Source organism: Cydia splendana, chromosome 15 (assembly GCF_910591565.1).
Source record: "Cydia splendana chromosome 15, ilCydSple1.2, whole genome shotgun sequence".
NCBI classification, from domain to species: Eukaryota; Metazoa; Arthropoda; class Insecta; order Lepidoptera; family Tortricidae; genus Cydia; species Cydia splendana.
The window spans coordinates 16576080-16599458 of record NC_085974.1 but is presented as its reverse complement, the minus strand read 5'-3'; the positions used below and the strand labels follow the sequence as shown (position 1 = coordinate 16599458).

Below are 23379 nucleotides of genomic sequence, written 5' to 3'. Positions count from 1 at the left end.
CCTGGGAGGAGTCACGAGATGTTTTAGGTGTCTTCTGTGATTTATCTAAGGCCTTCGACTGTGTTTGTCATGAAACATTAATCAGGAAACTTCATTATTACGGAGTTAGAGGATCGGCACTGAATTTACTTAAGTCCTACTTAAATGGTAGAATACAAAGGGTCGATGTGAATGGACAGCGATCACCTGGGTCATTGGTCTCTATGGGTGTACCACAGGGGTCAATATTGGGGCCTTTCCTGTTCCTTATCTACATAAATGACTTGCCATTCCTTGTTAAGACCCACCATGATATAGTATTGTTTGCAGACGACACCTCACTTATTTTCAAAGTCAAACGACAGCAACAAGCTTACAATGATGTAAACAATGCCATTTCAAAAGTAGTAAATTGGTTCAATGTTAATAATTTATTGTTAAATGAGAAAAAGACTAAATGTATTAAGTTTGTCACTAGTAGTAACGTAAGGCATGTGCAAACAAGTGTCATTGTGAAGGATGAGGAATTGGAATTAGTTGATAGTACAGTTTTTCTTGGTATAACTTTAGATTCTAAACTCCAGTGGGGTCCCCATATTGCTACTCTTTCGAATAGACTGAGCTCTGCAGCTTTTGCAGTGAGCAAAATCCGTCAGTTAACTGACGTGAAAACAGCTCGATTAGTATATTTTAGTTACTTCCATAGCATTATGGCATATGGTATTTTACTGTGGGGCGGTGCTTCAGAGATAAATACCATTTTTGTTCTGCAGAAGAGGGCTATTCGAGCAATATACAAAATGAACCATAGAGACTCACTTAGAGATAAATTTAAGGAAATTGACATAATGACAGTGCACTGTCAATACATTTATGAGAATATTCTGTATGTACATAAAAATATTGTAAATTTTAGGAAAAATTGTGAAATTCATAATATTAATACTAGAAATAAACATAAGCTCGCAGTGCCCTTCACTCGGCTCCATAAAATTAAAAAATCATTCATGGGTAATTGTGTAAGATTTTATAATAAACTTCCAAACCATATTACTGAATTATCTATTAATAAATTTAAGAATTATGTAAAGCGTAAACTTATTTCTAAAGCTTATTATACCACACAAGACTACATGAATGATATTACAACGTGGGATTAATTGTTATTCGAAATGATTATTTATTTATTAGGCATATTTGATTAATGATGAGGAAATGGATATTCCGATGTAATACTATCTACTTCTTTTGTTACTTATGCTTTTTTTTTGACATTTAGATTTTATTCTAGAAATTCTAGACTAGTATTTTTTTATACAATCTTTTTAATGTTTGACGATCCTTTTGTGAAATTTTTAGTGTTAAATTTGATATGTATAATAATCCAATTTTATTATGGAATAATATTAACATCAATAAATTGCTCTGATAATTAGATTAAGATTAATTACGATTCATAAGAGCTTGTTGCTAGGCCTACATGAATAAAGTATATTTTGATTGATTGATTGATTATCCATCACAATCTGGGCCTTATTAACAAACCGCCTTGATACATCAATGTCATATTTTATTGTCTGTGAAAACTTGTCAAAAAAACAGTTTAAGGCACAGTATGTATAAGTTACTCTATGGTTTACTAGCTAGCTTAGTGCTGCACTTTGGCGGCAGAACATTGCAGTAATACCCCCTATTAATAACGGCTATTAACTATATTATTATGATCTGCCACAAACGCTTTAAGAAAGGAAAAATCCAACATCAATGAGCCGGGAAATAGCGTATTATCATCTTAAAAATAGAAAGTCACCGTCCAATAATTATTTTTCTTGGACTCAGTTAGCCGGAAAAATTGGAAGGCAAATTATTAATCAATGTCTAGTTAAGGCCTTATCAGAATATACTTGTCATTGTGGGGTTGTTAAAACAATAAAAAATCAATTAGATAATAATACATGATTGGTTACCCGGTTAAATTTTGATAAATAGGTCAGAAGAATTGCAGAAAACGGCATTTTTTGTGTACAAATCAATACCAATTTTTTGATGTTTTCAAGGAATCACACTACTATAATTATAACCGCGAATGTGATATTAAAGAAAAAGTGACCAAACCTTCCGTTGGCCGAGGCCAGAATCGAACCCACGTCTTCAGCTTAAAGGTTGACTCACGTTAGACCGGCCGTGTCTGGGCCGGAGCTTCCGGTACATCGTTTTCTTTGGAAAGCACCACGTGATCACCGATCAGCCGTCATAAAAAAAGACATATCGGACGCCTCGGCCCGGGTACGGCCCGGTCTAGCGTGATTCATCCTTTAATCGCTTTCACAAATTCTTTATTTGTGTTAGAGATTTCTATCATCCAAAGAACTTCAAGCATTTATACGATTGAATCGATACGATTCAACACTTCGACGAAGCAAACACTCGTCAGATTATCGGCCTTGATTAACGAAGTTGTGGCCATTGTAGGGTTGAATCGATCGATCGCGTGTTTATGGGCCCCTTAATTAACAGAGTGACGTGCTTGGGGTTAACTTAACGTCGGGGGCAAGTCACAGAATTAACTGACATTTAATATACATACATACATACATACATCACTGGCTCAGTGACCCAAAGAGGATCTTGGCCTCTGACACAAGAGAGCGCCACTCTGCCCTATTCTGCGCCACTTCACGCCAGTTGGGTATTCCGAGGGCGGACAGGTCTTTTTGGGCTTCGTCACTCCAGCGGACATTTAATATACATATAATTTATTTCTTACTATGGTTTTAATTGTAATGGATTTTTATTCTTTTGATTTTTGTAATTAATTTTGACATTACCGGTGGTGTAATGTTAATATAATTGTATTTGCATGCATTGTACCTATTATGTTTTATCTGCAAATAAATGATTGATTGATTGATTGATTGATAGATTGAGAATTATGTAATAGCGTTAGGTTCTTTTTACAAGCTTTTATTTAATTTGTATGCATACTAAGTATGTAACTAATGTTTGTAAGGGTCAAATCTTGCAAATTAAATTTGACCCACTTCCCGGTTTCCGATGAAGCTGAAAATTTGCATGCATATGTAAATCGGGTGAAAATGTAATATAATGGTACAATCGAGCTGATCTGATGGAGACAGGAGGTGGTCATAGGTAGGTGTAAGGTACTCTGTGATAAAAAAACGCAACCTAATTGTGTTTGGGGTTTTTAGAATTGTCACGAAAATTGTCTAGAAAAGTACAGTCAGCGATAAAAGCTTGTACCAAAATAGAAATTTTTGCCAAAAACTTATTAATGATTATTGTTTTTATATGTGTATTTCGCGGTCCTCGGCAAGGTTCTTAAGGTCCCTGTAAGACACGATATTTGCTTTTGCTTTTAGTTGTTGTGTATAGCTTGCTCGTGGTTTTCCTCTTCCTCTCCTAGCTTCGATTTTGCCTAGTATAGTGACGAGGACCGCGAAAACTGGCGCATACTCCACCGACAAGAGCCATGCTCTTAAATAATGACGATGATGATATGTGTATTTTCAAACACATTCCAACAGTATTGCCAATATTTTAAAATAATGTTTATAAAGCATAGACAAACCGCTAGAGATAGGCTAATAGTCCAAAGGCTATATTATGTAGTTATATTATGCAATACCCTTGTTTACGCCGTCGTTCTATAATAAATTCAATTTTTACATAATAGGTAATCCATTTCTTTGCAACGTACAGTCGCCATCAGATATATCGGAGCGGCCAAGGTGTTCACAATATCTGAACACGCGCTCTAACGCCCTGACAATAGAGGCGTGTTCCGATATTTGTGAGCACCTTGGCCGCTCCGATATATCTGATGGCGACTGTACCATAGGTACATATACTGAAGAAAAAAATGTTACGTTATTTTCTGTAAGTAATCATAAAAATCGTAAAAATCTGATGGAGATTGCATAGCGGCGCTTAAAACTTCGGAAGTAATATTCACATCTATTTATATGCAATTAACGGCGCGATTCGGGAAATGATTTAGAGATTCACTAGATATGAAATAGTAAAGATATGTGACGTTCCACGGCAAAAGGTACCTTATGTCGGCTGGCGCTTACGCTATTATTAACGCCGCTCCAATATTCAGCCGGGGCAACCGATACCTTTTGCCGTGGAACGTCACATATATTTACTATTTCATATCTAGTAAATCTCTAAATCATATCCCGAATCGCGCCATAAATCTCGTTTATAATAAACCCGTGAATTCCTCACTAAAAAGAAAGCTAACTATTACTACACCACCCACTCCAGTTCAAAATACCACGTGTGACCTTACATCAGTTGAATCGATATACGGTTGCCGGTTGCCACGCCACCGAAATGCCGACCCATTTGCTAGGTCAGTCAGGGTCGGCGGCTGGCCTTTTTAAAATGCCGCGAGTGAAAATAAGAGTGAGTCTAGGCAGAATAAAGACGGTAAAGTGAAGGAAAAATAAAAAACCGGTCAAGTGCGAGTTGGATTCGCGTTCCAAGGGTCCTGTATACACATCGGTAACTCGTGGCACTTGACAGTTTCTAACAGACTAGTGATGTGACAATGTTCTTCCTATACGAGTCGAGAAAAAGAAACCACCAAACAAAATATAAAATAAAAAAAAGGAAATAATTAAACTAATCTTTTAAGTGCTACCTAAATGCCACGAGTTACCGATGTGTAGTCCCGTACATTACCCAATTTTTAACAATGAAATGTCTTAAAAAACCCGTAGGGGTCGCCGGTCGGATCAAAAACTAAGTAATTAAGTCCGACTCACGCTTGACTGCACATTTCTAATAGGTTTTCCTGTCATCTATAGCTAAAGAACTATTTTGTGTATTTTTTTCAAAATTTTAGTCCCAGTAAGTAGTTTCGGATAGACAGACAGACAGACAGACAGACAAACAGAAAGACAGATAGACAGAAAGACAGACAGACAGACGCACGAGCGATCCTATAAGGGTTCCGTTTTTTCCTTTTGAGGTACGGAACCCTAAGAATATTGCTTTGCGGAATTTAATGGAAATTGATAGACACGTTGCTGATTATAACCTGTTTTGATTAAGATTAATGTATTACACATTGTTAAGAAATATTTTTCTTGTGTAGGTAATATTATAACGCATCAATATAATAAAGTCAAGACCAATCATAGTAAAAGTCAATCTGTTAGTCAGTGGTTCGTAATTAGCAATGTACAAGTTGCAGAACATTCTCAAAAATTCAGTAACATTCTCGGGAATTTCCGGAAACTTACACGAGAATTTAAATTAAATTTTCAATGAGAACATTCCTTATGAGAATTATCTAAAAATGTACTATTAGTATTATTTTTCTCAAAAATGGACGGCAAAGCCGACTTTGCCGTTTAAAAAATAGGTTGCGAAGCGCGTAGTTTATGGTCAGTCAAAAATTAAAAAGTTAAAAACATTGCAGTCTCGATTTTGGGACTGCAATGTTGCATACAAATTCCATTATTTGTCGAGTTCCAAACTTTTTAAAAGTTGAAATGGCCATATCAAATGAAGGCACAGGCCCATTAAACAGCCAAACAGATGATTAGTACCGCGACTATTTAGCTGTCTCAAATAGGTTGGCGTATTTTCGGCAGAAAAATACACTTTTCTTTTTTTATTAAAAAAATAAAAAGGCGGCGAAGCTAATTTTTTCAATTGTTTCTACTTTTTTCTGTGAAAATATATACGTAAGAAAGTTGCTTTTGTAAAATATTTCTATGATATTTATATTTCTTGCACCATTTTTGAGAAAAGCACTATATATGACTCGGCTGGAAGGCTACTTGCTGGCTTCGGATTCAATTAAACGGACTCCCAAGGTCGTCCGTTTAAAACGAATCCTCAGCCTGCAAGTAGCTACTTCCGAGCCTCGACAATAATGTACTATTAATAAACTCGTAAATAAGACAGTCAGTTAAAATAATTGATAACGGCGGTGTCCAACGACTTCCTGAATAATTTTTATGGTTCGTAAAATTTAAGTTCTGAGAACATTCCGTATGGAAAATTTCGCAACTTTGGAAACTTCTCCTTGGTGCATTGCTATTCGTAATCAATAATCACATAGGTACATAAGAGTGGGGTTTCAAACCAGGATATTAGAACGAAACAAAATTACACTGCTATGTAGTAATATCAATATCCAGAGGGTAAAACTGGTACTACGTTTGTATGGAGAAGCCGTGCTCCACTAACTTCTTGAACTGTGGATTAATATTTAATTTAAAAACTATTCCTTTCTGAAACAGAAGACAAGAGACGCAACCAGTGACCAGGTATCTTCTTCTTTATCAGTCCTCCATTACTAGGATTAGGATCTTGATCACTTGGTTTTGCAGCTCCTGTGATCAGTCTCCATCGGTATCGATCTCCCGTAGGCCTCACCGCTTGGTGGAGTTTGCCTGAGGTAGCCTTCTTAACTTGGTCGGAACATCTAGTTGGTGGGGTCCCTGCGGTCTTTCGCCTTCCACTTTTCCGAGCGCGACCATTTTCTCCAAACTTTCATCTAAACCAGTATTAAAAGCTATGTTTCTTTGCCAACAGGATTGCCGGGAACAGCAGCGATGTGCCCCCACACCAGGTTCAGCAGACTTGAGGGCGACTACATAGCAGTGATGTGGAGGCGTGGGCAGAGTCGGTCGCCGTAGTCTACTGTGTGAGGGAGACGGGGGATCATCGGTAAGCTTACTGTTAATCATTATGCAGATGAAAGAGTGACAACATCGTAGAGATTGTACTTATTTAAGGCAGACTCGCTAGCCGTAGTCTACTGGGCTAAGGGAGGCTTTGAATGATTGCTAAGCTCTCTTTCTCATAAACGATATCATTATACAACTTAGGGAATACATGTTTTTTTTTTTTAATTTGTATTTAGATTATAGTCATCATCATAGCTAAACTTACTGGGAAAGAGCCAAATCACCAAGAAACTAAGTTAAAAAGATAGTGGTTTATAAAATTTATACGAAACTAACAAATATCGACTATCAGCAGGTATAAGGTGCAGCGGGGCAGCTTCGTCTGCTGGGTAATTTCAACGAATCGAAATATCATCCATGTTTTACATTATTAACTAGAGTGCCATATATGTCCAGATAGCGACAAATATGTGTTGTGTGTGACTTAAGTTAATAATGTAAAACATGGAAGATATTTCGACTAGTTGAAATTACCGAATCGCTAAACTTAAGTGGCAGTGGGCGGGGCACATTGCCCGTAGAACCGATGGCCGTTGGAGCGAAAAGGTTCTCGAGTGGCGACCACGTACCGGAAGGCGCAGCGTGGGTAGACCCCCCACAAGGTTAAGGTCGCAGGAGTCCGCTGGATGCGGGTGGCGCAAGACCGGTCATTGTGGCACTCTTAGGGGGAGGCCTATGTCTAGCAGTGGACGTCCTCTGGCTGATATGATGATGATGATGATGATGATGATGATGATGATGATGATGATGATGATGATGATGATGATGATGATGATGATGATGAAATTACCCCGCAGTCGAAATTGCCGCGCTGCACCTTACTCGTATTATCAGCCATGTCAAAATATGTTTTGATAGCAATTTGGCTCAAAACATGGAAGGTCGTGAGCTCCTCAAAGCCTTCTCAAAGGTCAACAGTGCTAATGATTATTTTCAAGAAAATAATATAAAAACCGGCCAAGTGCGTGTAACACTCGCGCACGAAGGGTTCCGTACCATTACGCAAAAAAACGGCGAACAAATTACGTTTGTTGTATGGGAGCCCCACTTAAATATTTATTATATTCTGTTTTTAGTATTTTTTGTTATAGCGTCAACAGAAATACAGCATCTGCGAAAATTTCAACTGCCAAGCTATGAAGGTTCATGAGATACAGCCTGATGACAGACAGACGGACAGACAGACGGACAGACGGATTGACGGACAGACGGACAGACGGACAGACGGACAGACGGACAGACGGACAGACGGACAGACGGACAGACGGACAGACGGACAGACGGACAGACGGACAGACGGACAGACGGACATACGGACAGACGGACAGACGGACAGACGGACAGACGGACAGACGGACAGACGGACAGACGGACAGACGGACAGACGGACAGACGGACAGACGGACAGACGGACAGACGGACAGACGGACAGACGGACAGACGGACAGACGGACAGACGGACAGACGGACAGACGGACAGACGGACAGACGGACAGACGGACACACGGACAGACGGACAGACGGACAGACGGACAGACGGACAGCGGAGTCTTAGTTATAGGGCCCCGTTTTTACCCTTTGGGTACGGAACCCTAAAAATCATTCAAAGGTCAATCAATCAAATAATGTGCATTGTCACTGTGTGAACCTTTGCCAATTTAATAAATCGCATCTGGTATGTTCTGTCACTTTTGGTGCTTTCGAGAATTCACTGCCCGATTCGAACTTTAAGATACGTCAATTAATATATCTAGAAACGATATGGATTAGATGTGTCTGTGTCAAAAGTGACGTTTTTGTTTGAAGAAACATCACATTTGACACTGACATATCTCATCCATATCGTTTATAGATCTATTAAGAGCCAACGGGAGTGGTCATTTCTCCATACAAACGTACTCCTCGTTTTCATCCGTGGTTTTTGAAGCTAGAGCAATGATTTTTTCAACACAGATTAATATTGTCAATATCTGTGTCGGACCGTTTTGCTTTTTTTGATATTTTTGTTTTTTAAGGCGCTAGAGCCCTTCAAAAATGGCCAAAATGGCCTAATTGACTATGCCGCAATGAGAGGCGTGGCATTCAAAACTGATATCAATTAGCCAAAAAAGCAAAACGGTCCGACACAGATAATTTCATAATCATTTAGATTTCCAAATTTGGTTACGATTGGTTAAGTTTTGGAGGAGCAAACAGAGGAGTACGCATATCGGGTCCTTGGGAAAAAAAGGGAGATCCTATAGGTATATTTCCACAATTTGTCGCACACTATTGCAGTATTGTGGAGAAAAAAAACATACAACCGAATTGATAACCTCCTCCTTTGGGATTTGGAAGTCGGTTAAAAAGGAGAATGTTTACAATTTATTGGAAACAATGTATGTGATTTGACAGTGACAGCAACTCTACTATGGAGGCGCCACCTGGCGTGATAAAATGTCAGTTATGCCTCCTCATTCTATCTGTAGTGGAAAAGTAGGATATACGATTCAAAACTTGTCAAAAATCGATTAAAAACCTTTTTATTTTTGACATCTGTGAGACATCATCTCAACGTAAGTGTTACTCTGAAACCACGTCAGTAGTTAGAAAACGTTATTTAGATATTAGATAGATTTATGAATAAAATTTGAACTGAATGTTTTCTTTTTTTTTAAAGCCCTCTAAGACCTCCATGGACTCATTTACTTATGACTTTTTTCAGTTAGCATTATTAAGTTAAGTTCAAGCTGCGAAGAAACCATATTTTCAATATAGAAATTATTATTCTTTATAAATGTGGTCGGACTGCAAAAACTGCCTGGCTAAGGTGAGGCCGACCAAGACATACGTCAACAGGCTTATTTTAGCTATTATAATCCGTTTGTTTCATTCTATTTTTCGATGAGGTAAATTGTAGCTCTCACGTGGTACCACAAAATTGGTCGGACACAGGAACCTGCCAACACAGGATTTGGCCGACCACTTTTTTTTTACTGTCCTCAAAGGCAGCTATTGTACCATACAAGTTTCATACGATTTTGCGATAAAAAATTTTTGATGATTTTTGTATAAATTTGGTCGGACTGCAAAAACTGCCAGGTTAAGGTGAGGCCGACCAAGACATACGTCAACAGGCTTATTTTAGCTATTATAATCCGTTTGTTTCATTCTATTTTTCGATGAGGTAAATTGTAGTTCTCACGTGGTACCACAAAATTGGTCGGACACAGGAACCTGCCAACACAGGATTTGGCCAACCACTTTTTTTTTACTGTCCTCAAAGGCAGCTATCGTACCATACAAGTTTCATACGATTTTTCGATAAAAATTTTTTGATGTTTTTTTTATAAATTTGGTCGGACTGCAAAAACTGCCAGGTTAAGGTGAGGCCGACCAAGACATACGTCAACAGGCTTATTTTAGCTATTATAATCCGTTTGTTTCATTCTATTTTTCAATGAGGTAAAATTGTAGCTCTCACGTGGTACCACAAAATTGGTCGGACACAGGAACCTGCCAACACAGGATTTGGCCGACCACTTTTTTTTTACTGTCCTCAAAGGCAGCCATCGTACCATACCAGTTTCATCCGATTTTTCGATAAAAAATTTTTGATGATTTTTTTATAAATTTGGTCGGACTGCAAAAACTGCCAGGTTAAGGTGAGGCCGACCAAGACATACGTAAACAGGCTTATTTTAGCTATTATAATCCGTTTGTTTCATTCTATTTTTCGATGAGGTAAATTGTAGCTCTCACGTGACCCAATAAATCTGGTCGGACTGCAAAAACTGCCAGGCTAAGGTGAGGCCGACCACTTTTTTTTTACTGTCCTCAAGGTCAGGTATACTACCATACAAGTTTCATTCTATTTTTCGATGAGGTTTTTTTTGATGAATTTTTGTCCAACGTTTTTGCCATTTGTACAAAATCTGCCAGGTTAAGCCTAGGCCGACCAAGTGCGTTGGAAGCTACTAAATGTCAGGTACCTCTACAGGGTAGGTATATTCTATTTTTTGATGAGGTTTGTTTCATGCAGCCGGCCACCGGACTATCGTTTCCTCTACTCTACCCTGTCGTCTGTATTTTCAACATTCCAACCCATCCGGTGTCCAAGTAAAGCGTCCATCCTTTTAAGGTCTTCCATCGTCCAAAGTCGTCTATCTTTTTAGGTCTGCTTGCGCCCCAGTCTGCACAATCTATCTGGTGTTTCGTTCACCTTTCAGGCTGCATGCGGCAGATACAAATATGTCCAGCCTAATTCCGCTTAAACATCTACACCCTCTTAGATTTTATGATCTTAAAAATTAATTGTGAGAAAAGACAAATAAATTGCAGGAATTATGTTATGTAACATATTTTTGATAAGAATGGTGTAATCATTTGTTCATGACACCACTAATTTTTTTCTATAAAATGTTAAAAGCACTAAGTACACAAAACTAAATAAAAGATTTAAGAAATGTAGTACCTAGTGTAACTACATTATTACCTCGTTTTTGGGACAAAGTATTATTCTTACATTTTCTCGTGTTCACATAATGTCCAGATGCAAAAAGTACATCAGCTGAAAGCAGTTTTATGCTCTGTTTTATTTTTACATTGTACTCTGTGGAAACATCAGCCATATTATAGAGTTGCTGCAAGTTTACTTTGTTATACGTTAGTTTCATTTTAACCAGAGTCTAATTAAATAAAGAAAACTGACAGTTATATATTATAGTAGTAAATATTTGTACAGTTGAAATGCATACTTATTTTCCATCGTATTTTCACGGAAACGGACGAACATGTTTTGCTATTTCAGTCAGTCTCGGTACAAAAAGTACTGAGGTTAACTGAAGTAGCATGACAAATACGAACGTTTCCGAGAAAGTACGATGGAAAACAATTATGCACTACATCATTATGTAATCCAGCAGATTCGAATTGGCCTGCTAGTCTCTGCGAAACATGTCGCGCGAGTGACTAAAAATATGTGAGTTAACCTGTAAAATTAGCTTCAAGGATGACTCACGCTAGAACGGTCCGGGGCCGGGCCGGGGCGCCCGAAACGTCTTTTTCTATGACAGAGGTGATGATGATCACGTGATGCTTTCTATAGACAACTGATCGGATGCCCCGTCCGGGTCGGCCGGAGCTTCCGGCGCCTCGTTTTCTATGGAAATCACCACGTGATCACCGAGGAGCCGTCATAGAAAATGACATGTCGGATGCCTCGGCCTGGGCACGGCCCGGTCTAGCGTCATCATCCTTAAAACTTCCTTCCCTTTGCCCTCAGAAATGAATCTCCTAAACATGGACGCGGAGAACCGCGTGGTCCTCAACGTCGGCGGGATCCGTCACGAGACGTACAAGGCGACGTTGAAGAAGATCCCCGCCACCCGTCTGTCGCGGCTGACGGAGGCGCTCGCCAACTACGATCCCGTACTCAACGAGTACTTCTTCGATAGGCATCCTGGAGTGTTCGCGCAGGTCCTCAACTACTACAGGCAAGTGTTGGGACTGTTGTCATTCTGTCGCGACTGACGGAAGCGCTCGCCACATACGATCCCGTGCACAACGAGTACTTCTTCGATAGGCATCTTGGAGTATTCGCGCAGGTCCTCAACTACTACAGGCAAGTGTTGAGACAAAGGTTTCGGTCACCGTTGCCACTAACGCCAACTATAACGCCGAGCTTAAAGAGTAGGTAGGTACTGCTTTTATAACTGTCCCGTACGGTACACCTAGAAATGCCAGCCTTCTTTTATATGCAAACTACTGGTAAGGCTTTATTGATGTACGCTTGTATGTTACTACTTATACATAGAAAACAACCATACTACATACGCCAACCAACCTTAATAAACTTTAACAATGTTGCTTCATTGGTAAGAATGATCCTTTGAAATATGCTTCTTTGAACTACTTATCCAATTATTGTGTTTCTTCATTTTGCCACGGCTCATGGGACCCCAGGGTCGGCTTGACAACTAATCTCATGATTTGACGTAGACACTAGTTTTTACGTGTTCAATTATTGTGTTTAAGAAATGTTATAAATCATAACTCATAAGGATTCATAGTCATTAGTTAAATTAAATTAATAGTTTAAAAAACACGCTAGGAAAACACGCTAGCTATGATACGATGTTCCATCATGAATTTCCAGTTCATATCTTCCGGCTCCATCATCAGATCAGTTAGTTCGACAGTACCATATTATTGTATTGTCATCAGAACTACATACAGCTGCCAATTTTCATGACGCTACGATCCTTGGAAGATGGTTAAATTAGTTACCTTAGATGCCATTACATAGTTAGTTACATACAGGTCGACCTAATAAAAGCGTGTTAAAAATCCAACGCTTTGAAAAACCAACAAAATCAAATGAAATAGCCAAGAAACCCCTAAAGTTATCTTTCGGATTGGCTTTTCAAGTAGTGCTAGAGCATAAATGAAGCTCTTGAGCCGAAAATGGGGAAAAGAAGAAAATCGCCACAATCTTGAGTGCCACTTCACGGAGGCTTCTTCTGCGGAAAATTATTTCTAGTGAACTTTATTTTTTATAAATGAAATGTTTTTTTTTTACCTTCAGGATTATTTTTTACTAGTGACCCTGCCTATGAAGCCGATGGTCCCGTGTTATGGTCTGGCCTAATGGGTAGTGACCAGACAGGTTGTAAAAATTGTCAAATATTCCAATAGCAATAACATTGCAGCACAGCTATTCTATCGTATTTGGAATGATACCTATTTGTTTTGCTTCCAAAGTGCCTACTAAAAGATGTATCAAGACCTACAAAGAAATTGCAAAAACTTAACATGTCACAGTTACATAACAAGAAGGTTTAATTTCGCTTGACCTGTCGCAATGTTTTATTCAATAGAAGCATTTCCTACCTAGGGCTAGGACCCTTGATATTCGTACAACATGTGTGAAGTAAAGGTAAAATGGACAAAACTTTTATGAAATGACATACAAAAGGTTTGGGTAAGGTTAGACCGGGAAGGTCAGTCACAAAGAAAACTGGGAAAACGTCTGAATTGTTACAAAGGTTGTTGCTTTATTATCCATATTAGAAAAATACAGGTATCTTGGTATATTTTTGAATAAAGGTATAACCAGTACCGTCTTCAGCATATGGGCACACGGGGCTTCCTTCCTCAGGGGGCCCCGAATGACAGACAGTAACAGTATATTTAATTACCCATAATAAATATGAGTAGAAGGTCATAGTAGAAAAATGTTAGTTTAATTCGCTTTCTTTACTTTGCAAAAGGGCCCCAAATTCTTATGTGCCCAAGGGCCCCAGCATAGTTTAAGACGGCCCTGGGTATAACGAGTGAAAAGGTAGACAAGGAAAGCCTTCCAAATCAAAAGTCGTGGGTCCACGCCTTATGTCGTGGGTAATTATTTAAAGTGATAGTAGCCACTTAGTTAAGCCTACTTATTGTCTTCTTACCCTACTTAAGTTTCGAGAAACCCAGTACGGGTTCGGGTCAGGGTTCGAAGCACGACCTTTAGTTTGGAAGCCGCACGCTTCACCATTTGGCTATTTTTGACCGAGCGAGTGCGAAGCGTCTCAGTTTCAGTTTCGAAAATGCTTTCTTAAGTCCGTATTCTTCTCTGCAAATGCGACCGCATTTCTCAACCGATTCTCGTGAAATTATGGGAGTAGTTATGTTATCGATGCTCAACCGATACTCGTAAAATTATGAGAGCATGTTATTCTTTTTGACATTGGAAATGTCTTTTCGTTCGCTCCAGTATAGGCTCCGATTTCACGAAAAAGTGCGATCCCCTTATATCTCGGAAAGTTGTGAAGATATGATATTAAAAAATAGGCTCAAAAGACGCATAATCACGAGAGCTGTAAGGTGCAAAGATAATTATTCGCGAAAGTCAAAAACAAAAAAAAATATGGTCGAAATAGTGAAAATAAAATTAAATTTTTTCCGAATTTTTGATTTTGGTGCTCGATAATTTGGAAACCAAGAATGATATCAAAAATTTGAGAAAAACGGCTATGGACAATTTAGTCAGCTACAATTTGAGCCTAAAACAAAGATGATCGGGTTAAGGGTTTGCCCTGTAGCCTAACCTTAAAATAGTCAAAAAGTCAGAACGACATTTTTCACATGACATGTATGTATAGTATTCATATTTCGCAGAGTTCGTTATCGGTGTTTGTTGTGAATTATCGATAGGGAGAGGGAGAGGGAGAGGGAGAGGGAGAGGGAGAGGGAGAGGGAGAGGGAGAGGGAGAGGGAGAGGGAGAGGGAGAGGGAGAGGGAGAGGGAGAGGGAGAGGGAGAGGGAGAGGGAGAGGGAGAGGGAGAGGGAGAGGGAGAGGGAGAGGGAGAGGGAGAGGGAGAGGGAGAGGGAGAGGGAGAGGGAGAGGGAGAGGGAGAGGGAGAGGGAGAGGGAGAGGGAGAGGGAGAGGGAGAGGGAGAGGGAGAGGGAGAGGGAGAGGGAGAGGGAGAGGGAGAGGGAGAGGGAGAGGGAGAGGGAGAGGGAGAGGGAGAGGGAGAGGGAGAGGGAGAGGGAGAGGGAGAGGGAGAGGGAGAGGGAGAGGGAGAGGGAGAGGGAGAGGGAGAGGGAGAGGGAGAGGGAGAGGGAGAGGGAGAGGGAGAGGGAGAGGGAGAGGGAGAGGGAGAGGGAGAGGGAGAGGGAGAGGGAGAGGGAGAGGGAGAGGGAGAGGGAGAGGGAGAGGGAGAGGGAGAGGGAGAGGGAGAGGGAGAGGGAGAGGGAGAGGGAGAGGGAGAGGGAGAGGGAGAGGGAGAGGGAGAGGGAGAGGGAGAGGGAGAGGGAGAGGGAGAGGGAGAGGGAGAGGGAGAGGGAGAGGGAGAGGGAGAGGGAGAGGGAGAGGGAGAGGGAGAGGGAGAGGGAGAGGGAGAGGGAGAGGGAGAGGGAGAGGGAGAGGGAGAGGGAGAGGGAGAGGGAGAGGGAGAGGGAGAGGGAGAGGGAGAGGGAGAGGGAGAGGGAGAGGGAGAGGGAGAGGGAGAGGGAGAGGGAGAGGGAGAGGGAGAGGGAGAGGGAGAGGGAGAGGGAGAGGGAGAGGGAGAGGGAGAGGGAGAGGGAGAGGGAGAGGGAGAGGGAGAGGGAGAGGGAGAGGGAGAGGGAGAGGGAGAGGGAGAGGGAGAGGGAGAGGGAGAGGGAGAGGGAGAGGGAGAGGGAGAGGGAGAGGGAGAGGGAGAGGGAGAGGGAGAGGGAGAGGGAGAGGGAGAGGGAGAGGGAGAGGGAGAGGGAGAGGGAGAGGGAGAGGGAGAGGGAGAGGGAGAGGGAGAGGGAGAGGGAGAGGGAGAGGGAGAGGGAGAGGGAGAGGGAGAGGGAATTTTATTCGTGAGCACACGCTGTTTTGGTCATCGGACTCGTCTCGATGAGCACTTAGGAGAGTAGTACCCAAGATAGAGCTGATGCTGAACCCTGGCTGTACCTAAAGGAACTCAGGATTGTTGCAACATAGGCACACGCTGTTTTGGTCATCCGACTCGTCTTGATGAGCACTTAGGAGAGTAGTACCCAAGATAGAGCTGGTGCTGAACCCTGGTTGTACCTAGCGGAACTCAGGTTTGGTGCAACATAGGCACGCGCTGTTTTGGACACCCGATTCGTCATGATGATCACATGGTAGAGCATTACCCAAGATAGCTGATGCTGAACCCTGGTAGTACCTATTGGAACTCAGGTTTGGTGCAACATAGACAAACGCTGTTATGGTCATCTCTCGTCGCGTCAAACTGCTGTCAAAAAATTTCATATCTTGCAGCAAATGGGCTGCTGCCGATCAAGACTCGAGTGACGATAACGGCGATGTGGCTACCACTTCTCGAGTTGACTACGGATTTGCCGTGTAATAATTTTCTTATACTTTGAACATTAATATATCCTGCTTATTAATCGAAAAATGAAATATGTACCTATACTTATGCGCCACGGCGAAAATTATTCAAACTTCGATACGCGTGTGGAAATTTTGCAATTTGTTTGTTTACATGCGTTATGTCCAGGATACTTGTGTTAGTCTAAGAATAAAATAATTATCATTCAACGTTGTAGTTTTATTTTGTAACTTTTTCCTTATCCAGACTTTCTCGTCGCTCAGCGACAATATTTTTTCGAATTCCGTAGATTCATTTCCAATGTGCTCGATAGTCGTGTGAGGCACGAAATCTGTGAATTTTTTTTGGTAGATTCCATTTTTGGAGGATTTTCAAACCGGCGGAGCTAGGTGATTCACGAAGTATATAATATACGTATAGACAAACCCAATAAATATGTAAAAATATAACAGTATAGTACTTTCAAAGAAGAAATACGCAGAAATGTTCACTCACTACAATATTTTCTGCCTTTTTCTCTGAATCGCTCTCAGGGATATAGTACGCACGTCCCAAAGCTCTAGGCTAATCTAGACATGACGCAATATATTCCTGTTTCGAATCGTCCGTCCTTCTGTAAGCCAGAGATATGCAGAGCCGCTGATTTATATTGAAACCCAAAGGCGAATATTTAAACTCTGTGTATAGAAACAGCTAATAAATTTTAAGACACAAATTCAATGCAAAAGCAAAGCAAAATCATAATGACAGAAAAGTTAATTCATTAATTTTAATAAAACTCATAAGCAAAAATTCATAAAAGATAATTTTATAATATTAATCGTCCACAATAATATTTTGGGCTTGAAATTTGAATTATTTAAGATATTGAAGAGCAGATAAAATCACCTTCACAATAAAAGCAAACATACTTTTTGAGATATCGTCGAAAAAAGAAATATCTTCTTTTTTCCGCCTTTTTTTTGTCAATCACTTTTGAATTTTTTTTTGTGCTAATAAACACTTCGAAAAAAAGCAAAAGGAACTTCAGAAATTCTCTTCACAGAATTCTTAATGTTTAAAATATTTAAACATCAAAAAAACAACTTGCAAACAGCCAATCATTAATCATCTCCAACAAAAGCAACAAAGGCAGAAATGTCACAAATTGGTCGCATAATAGTAACTAAGTCCATGAAAATTCACTGGGCGTCGTCCAAATATTATTTTACGGTAAATTGTCACCTTACGCCCGGCTGTCTACGCCCGTCCTTATCTTTTTAATGAGGACTTTTGTTGCAAGAAACCTTCTGGCAAAGGCCTATAACTCATGAAACGAACATAAAAGTATACGGTACCAATGGCAACGCACAGGCGACGAACTTATGTCGAAATTATTTTTTATTTCTGATCGTGTTCAATTTAGAGGTTTGTTAAATCTGAATTGGGATTTAATAGTAAAGTAGTTAACAATTGATCCAGGTGTAATTAATAGTCTAAAATTAAATAATTAAAAAAATATATACAGTGAAACCTGGATAAGTGAGACTTCAACGGACGAGCAGATTTGTCTCGCTTAAAGAGGTATTCCACTTACCCAGGCTCTGAGTTAGCCAGGTACAAATAAATTTCTGTCTCATTTACAGAGGGTCCCATTAATAGAGGTGAGAATAGAGGATATATCTCAGTTATAGAGGTGGTTAATAAGGTATTTTGTAATTATCTTTAAATGTTTAGGTAAAATAATCCTTGTCCCTAAATATTTTTTAAGTCTGTTTTAATATTTCTTTGAATTTATTATGAATGATTTTCCAAAGGATTGAATTTTTCAATTAAATTTGATACGGACTTCATTGCGTCTTAGAAATTAATTAAATGAAAATTTGTTTATTCTTGTTACTTATCAAGTTTTCAGCTTTCGTTTCGATAGTTTTAACTACATAAAGTAACTAAATGAAACTTGAAGTCGTTTAGACACAATTAAGCAAATGCGGAATTTGTGGATAGACTAAGAGTTAGTAAGAATACGGAAATATATCAATAAAGTCCAAGTTAGAGAGGTCATAGATTGACGTTATCTCAGATACAGAGGTAATTCGTATAAAATTCTAAAAAAACAATTAGGAAAATGTTATCTTATAAATATAGTCTCAGTAAAAAAGGTAAAATACACTCTCTGTCTCAGTTATAGAGGTAAATGTGACTATAAAATCACAACAACTAATCCCAGTTATAGAGGTTCGTTTTATCTCACTAACAGAGGTAATTCAGTGCTAAAGTGTCGGGACCGCACCATGAGTCCCAGCTATAGAGGTTTCTCACTTATCCAAGTCCCACTTAACCAGGTTTCACTGTATATGCTTAATACCTTATAATAAGGTACCGAAATTAACAACAAGGAATTTTATTCTTCTATAAACTTAATACTGTACATTGTACAATTAAAAAAGACTACAGAGCAAACTTACTTTAATCAACCACCTAGTCCTTATCAAGCTCAATGTGGTTGTAATTGTACTTACAGATGTAATGCATAGTTGTTTTCCATCGTATTTTCTCGGAAACGTTCGTATTTGTCATGCTACTTCAGTCAACCTCAGTACTTTTTGTACCGATACTGACTGAAATAGCAAGACACGGTCGTACGTTTCCGTGAAAATACGATGGAAAATAATTATACACTACATCTTTATCAAAATGTACTTTTTAAATAAATCACATCAATGCTTCAACACAATTGCAAGAATCTTACTTTCTTCAGAGTAATTCTTACAAGTTTCTGCCTCAGAGCCCTCCCCTCGTGCCACGAAATTCAACCTTTATGGGATGATCAAAAGGCACAAACGTATTTGAAATTCGACTAAACCGTGAACTGTGAATAGGTAAACCTTTTTTATACCCTATTTCAGAAGGAATAAGGTTACATTTCGAAAGTCTCACGAAGAGATGAGGTCTTTTAGCAATAATATCTTTGGATGTTAAAGAATATGGAGTTTGAATAATGATCTTATTCGAGAGCGTAACATAGGAAGTATTATGAATATTATTTCTTTTTCCTAATCGTTTCTGCTGTTACTGACGTTTTCTTCGGAGGAATTGGAAATAAAAAATTTATTAATTCACATTGTGAATTGTGATCAAGGCAATTCGGCAATTTTATTTGTCATACAAGCTTGTATTGATTTTCACCGAGACAATTCTAATAAACCCAAACACAATTGCGTTGTTTTATCTCAGCGTTCCTATAGCCACCTTTTGTATCCATCATCAGATCAGCTCGACGGTACCATAATATTGCATTGTCACCCAATTCCATCATACACCCAGTTTCAGCTCAATCGAAGATTCGAAAGTGGGTCTAATTTAGCTTGTAAGATTTGACCGGAACATACATACATACCCATTATTATTTACTAAAACGAAACTTTTTTTTTTATTTATTAGGTAAACAAACAGTCACTACAAGAAAGGCTTAAATATAAAGCATTTTTAATACTATTTACAGTATGTGTGACCATCACCGTTCACCACTTATTACAATTAGGTAGGTACTTTGATTATTTGGAGCTTATACCTCTGGAGCTTAAAGCTCCGGAAGGCTTGACAAGATTAAGATAAACTTAATCGCGTATACTTAATTTTTAAATTTACTTCAGTAAGTTTCCGTATAAATCGTGACAGTTTAAATCAGGGCTACCTCTACAACATGCATACATGTCATACAGTCATACATACATTCAAGTTAAATAAAAGCTTGTAAAATAGTTCTGAGTAGCAACTTATTGTTAACTTGTACGCAGGACGGGCAAGCTTCACTACCCCACGGACGTCTGCGGGCCGCTGTTTGAAGAGGAGCTGGAGTTCTGGGGGCTGGACGCCAACCAGGTGGAGCCCTGCTGCTGGATGACCTATACGCAGGTTAGTAGTACCATTTACTGTCACAGACGTCTATAGGGAGCGGCTGGAGTTCTTAGGGCTGGAGGATGGATGCCAACCAGCTCCACAGCCTTGCTGCTGGATGACCTATACGCAGGTTAGTAGAACCCCATTCCTCCAGGAACTTCATCAGTACTCTGTTTAAAGAGCAAGAAATGCCGCGCTGCTATAGGACTTTATAGCCATCAACGGCATGCGGGACCCCATAAACACAAGCGCCGCAACAAGCATGTACAACAGATGATGTGGCCAATGATGATGATGAGGACCAAAAAGACAGATAAACATGTTTTAAGACAGAGAGAGGGCAATAGAGTCTGGCAATAGGCCTAATGAGAGTTAGAACTTGAATATATTTCAACAGACATTAGGAACTCCGTAAGAGCGATGTAGGAGACGTATGGTACTTCACTCATTGTATGCAAGTAGCTCTACTAACGCCATCTGTTAGAATCTTGTGGCACGACGTTGACAGGCAGAGGAGACGTAACAAGTGCTAACAACCATAAAGTGTTCTTAGTAACCCAACATCGGACACGGCACAAATGGGGTAAGATTGGCGTATAGATTGGCGGCAGTTACTAATTATTTTTAAATATTCACTTATATGAATGTTATTGTCATAATTTCTTAAGCTATAAGAAGTGGACTTGATAGGGCCGATATGTACAACAGTATAAAGATGTTGTTAAAAAAAAAAAAAAAGTGCAAAGGCTTGATTCAACACGCGAAAGAAATGCCATCGAATGGTATTAAAAACGAAATTAAACTATTTTTTATCAAGCGGATATGACTGCAGATACCTTTTGAAACAGCGGTCCAATGGCTGTTAACCAACTGAGCAGTTGAGCTTATCAATTACCTATTACCACACGAAATTAATTCCAAACACTTTAAAAGTATTTGCGAAATGGCCATTAAATTTTTACCTAAATTATAAAACTGTTTTAATTGTTACTAAAAAGGCTTGGCAATGATTAATTAGGCTTTTAAGAATTTAATAAGGTTTTAGGCAAATTAATTGAATACTTTGAGTGAAGCGTCTTAAACCTGTTAAGTCGCGTTTGAAAAAATGTAATCACTGAATATATAGTTAGCGAACTAAAATTAAGAAATTTAATTACGATTTAGGATAATTTAAAATAATTAGTTCCAATGTAATAATTTTAAAAAGATTAATTTTTGACATATTTTTAATTCTTAATACTTCGAAATGATTAATATTTAATACATTTTAGGCAAGAATTTACAAATCGAGAACATATACAAGAATCCAGTAAACTAGCAGGTGGTGCATAGATAATTTTCCCGGATTCATAAGTTCAATAGAGTGGCCACCCTACTCGCCTGCTCTAAATCCAATGGATCAAAATGGTTTGTGGTCAATCTTAGAGACAAGGGCCTGTGCTACTAAACACAAAAGTGTAAACGCTCTAAAAGTTTGTGTATCAAAGCGAAAGGAGGGTATTTTGAAGACAATTAATTTTTGTTGCATAAAAAGACTGTAGTTTTAATTTTTAACTTACTTTGTACTAGTTACGTAAATACATAATAAAATAATTAGAAAAACCGTTGTCAACGTATTTTTGGGCCACCCTGTATATAAATACCGACCGACGACCGGTCTGACCTATTGGGTAGTGACCCTGCCTGTGAAGCCGATGGTCCCGGGCTCAAATCCTGATAAGGGCATTTATTTGTGTAATGAGCACAGATATTTGGTTGTCTTCTATTTATTTAAAAAGTACATATTTAACACAACACAAGCCTTCTTGAGCTTACCGTAGGGCTCAATTTGTGTAAAAAATTACCTATAATATTTATTTATTATTTTTTTTATTTTATATTACCCAATTAAAACCTTGAGACCGATTCAGATTTTAATAACTTGTTACGGATTTGAACCGGTTTTGATACGACCATGACGATCGTCTTGGTGGTTGACGTGCATCTCACATATGACCAGACATAGAAGTTTTTGTGGCATAAACGAGTGTTTGAGAAAATGAAACATCGATAAATCTGTTATCGATAAGTCATAGATTAATAGGTACAGTCACCTGCAATAGTATGTTACACAACGAAGTCCGCAAAAATATCTGACACGATCTTAATTGTGGAGCCATAAGAGCATGTCACATATTTTAGCGGCCTTCGAAGAGTAACATATTATTGCAGGTGACTGTACCTATTTAAAAATGTTACTCTACTTGCTGTAGGTAAGTTACCGAGAAATTTCAATAATGCAAATCAATTACAAAGCGCTACATAATTTCTTTATTACATATATTAAGTACTTAAAAATTAAAACGTAAAATGTATACAGTACCAAAAATATATCAAAAGTTAAGTTAGTTAAACTCATTCTTTTTGTTTATAATTTGTATGTTTAATCTATTGTAATCTAAATGTTTTTACATTAAAATTTATATAGAAATAAGAAAATAAAAGAGAAGAAGATATCGAACGTACGTGTTGTGTATTTCGCGGTAGCTATCTTCTTATAAAATGTAATAAATATCTAAGTACATAACGTTAGGGTAACATCGATAACAGACATGTCGATATTTCATTTTGTCAATCACTTTATTTTACCACAAAAACTTCTGTCTGCATATGACTTTCACTTCATTTCGCATGTACCAGACAGCGTGAGCGATCTTCAAGGTCATATCAAAATATCAAAACCGTAACAAGTTGCGATATCTGAATTGGTCTCCTTTTAGGTCTCTGCTTGTATAAACGACTCCGTTTAGTCAAAGATGTATCGGGATATTAATCAGTGCTAAACCCAGAGACGGATATTCCACCAACTATTTCAAAGAGACTCCGATGAACCAGTAAAATTGGACTCACTGTGTGATATACTCGTGTATGCCAGCCTTAAGTGCATGATGTCACTAATCTGTGGTCTGTCTCGCTCTTCTCCAATATGGCGTTAT

At 39.0% G+C, this 23379-nt stretch overlaps 1 protein-coding gene across 3 annotated transcripts in view; it reads left to right on the top strand.

Moving 5' to 3' along the window:
• Positions 1–23379, top strand: part of LOC134797741 (potassium voltage-gated channel protein Shaw) — a 162883-nt gene that overhangs the window by 101121 nt on the left and 38383 nt on the right. Inside the window, exons 3-5 of one of the 3 annotated variants that reach the window (XM_063770097.1) lie at positions 6556–6690; positions 11974–12184; positions 20302–20419. In XM_063770097.1, the coding sequence (XP_063626167.1) occupies positions 11976–12184; positions 20302–20419 (327 nt within the window). In that variant the 5' untranslated portion in view covers positions 6556–6690; positions 11974–11975. Of the gene's footprint in view, positions 1–6555; positions 6691–11973; positions 12185–20301; positions 20420–20513; positions 20535–23379 lie in introns of those variants that run through there. The other 2 variants (XM_063770095.1, XM_063770096.1) reach the window with 2 other exon arrangements.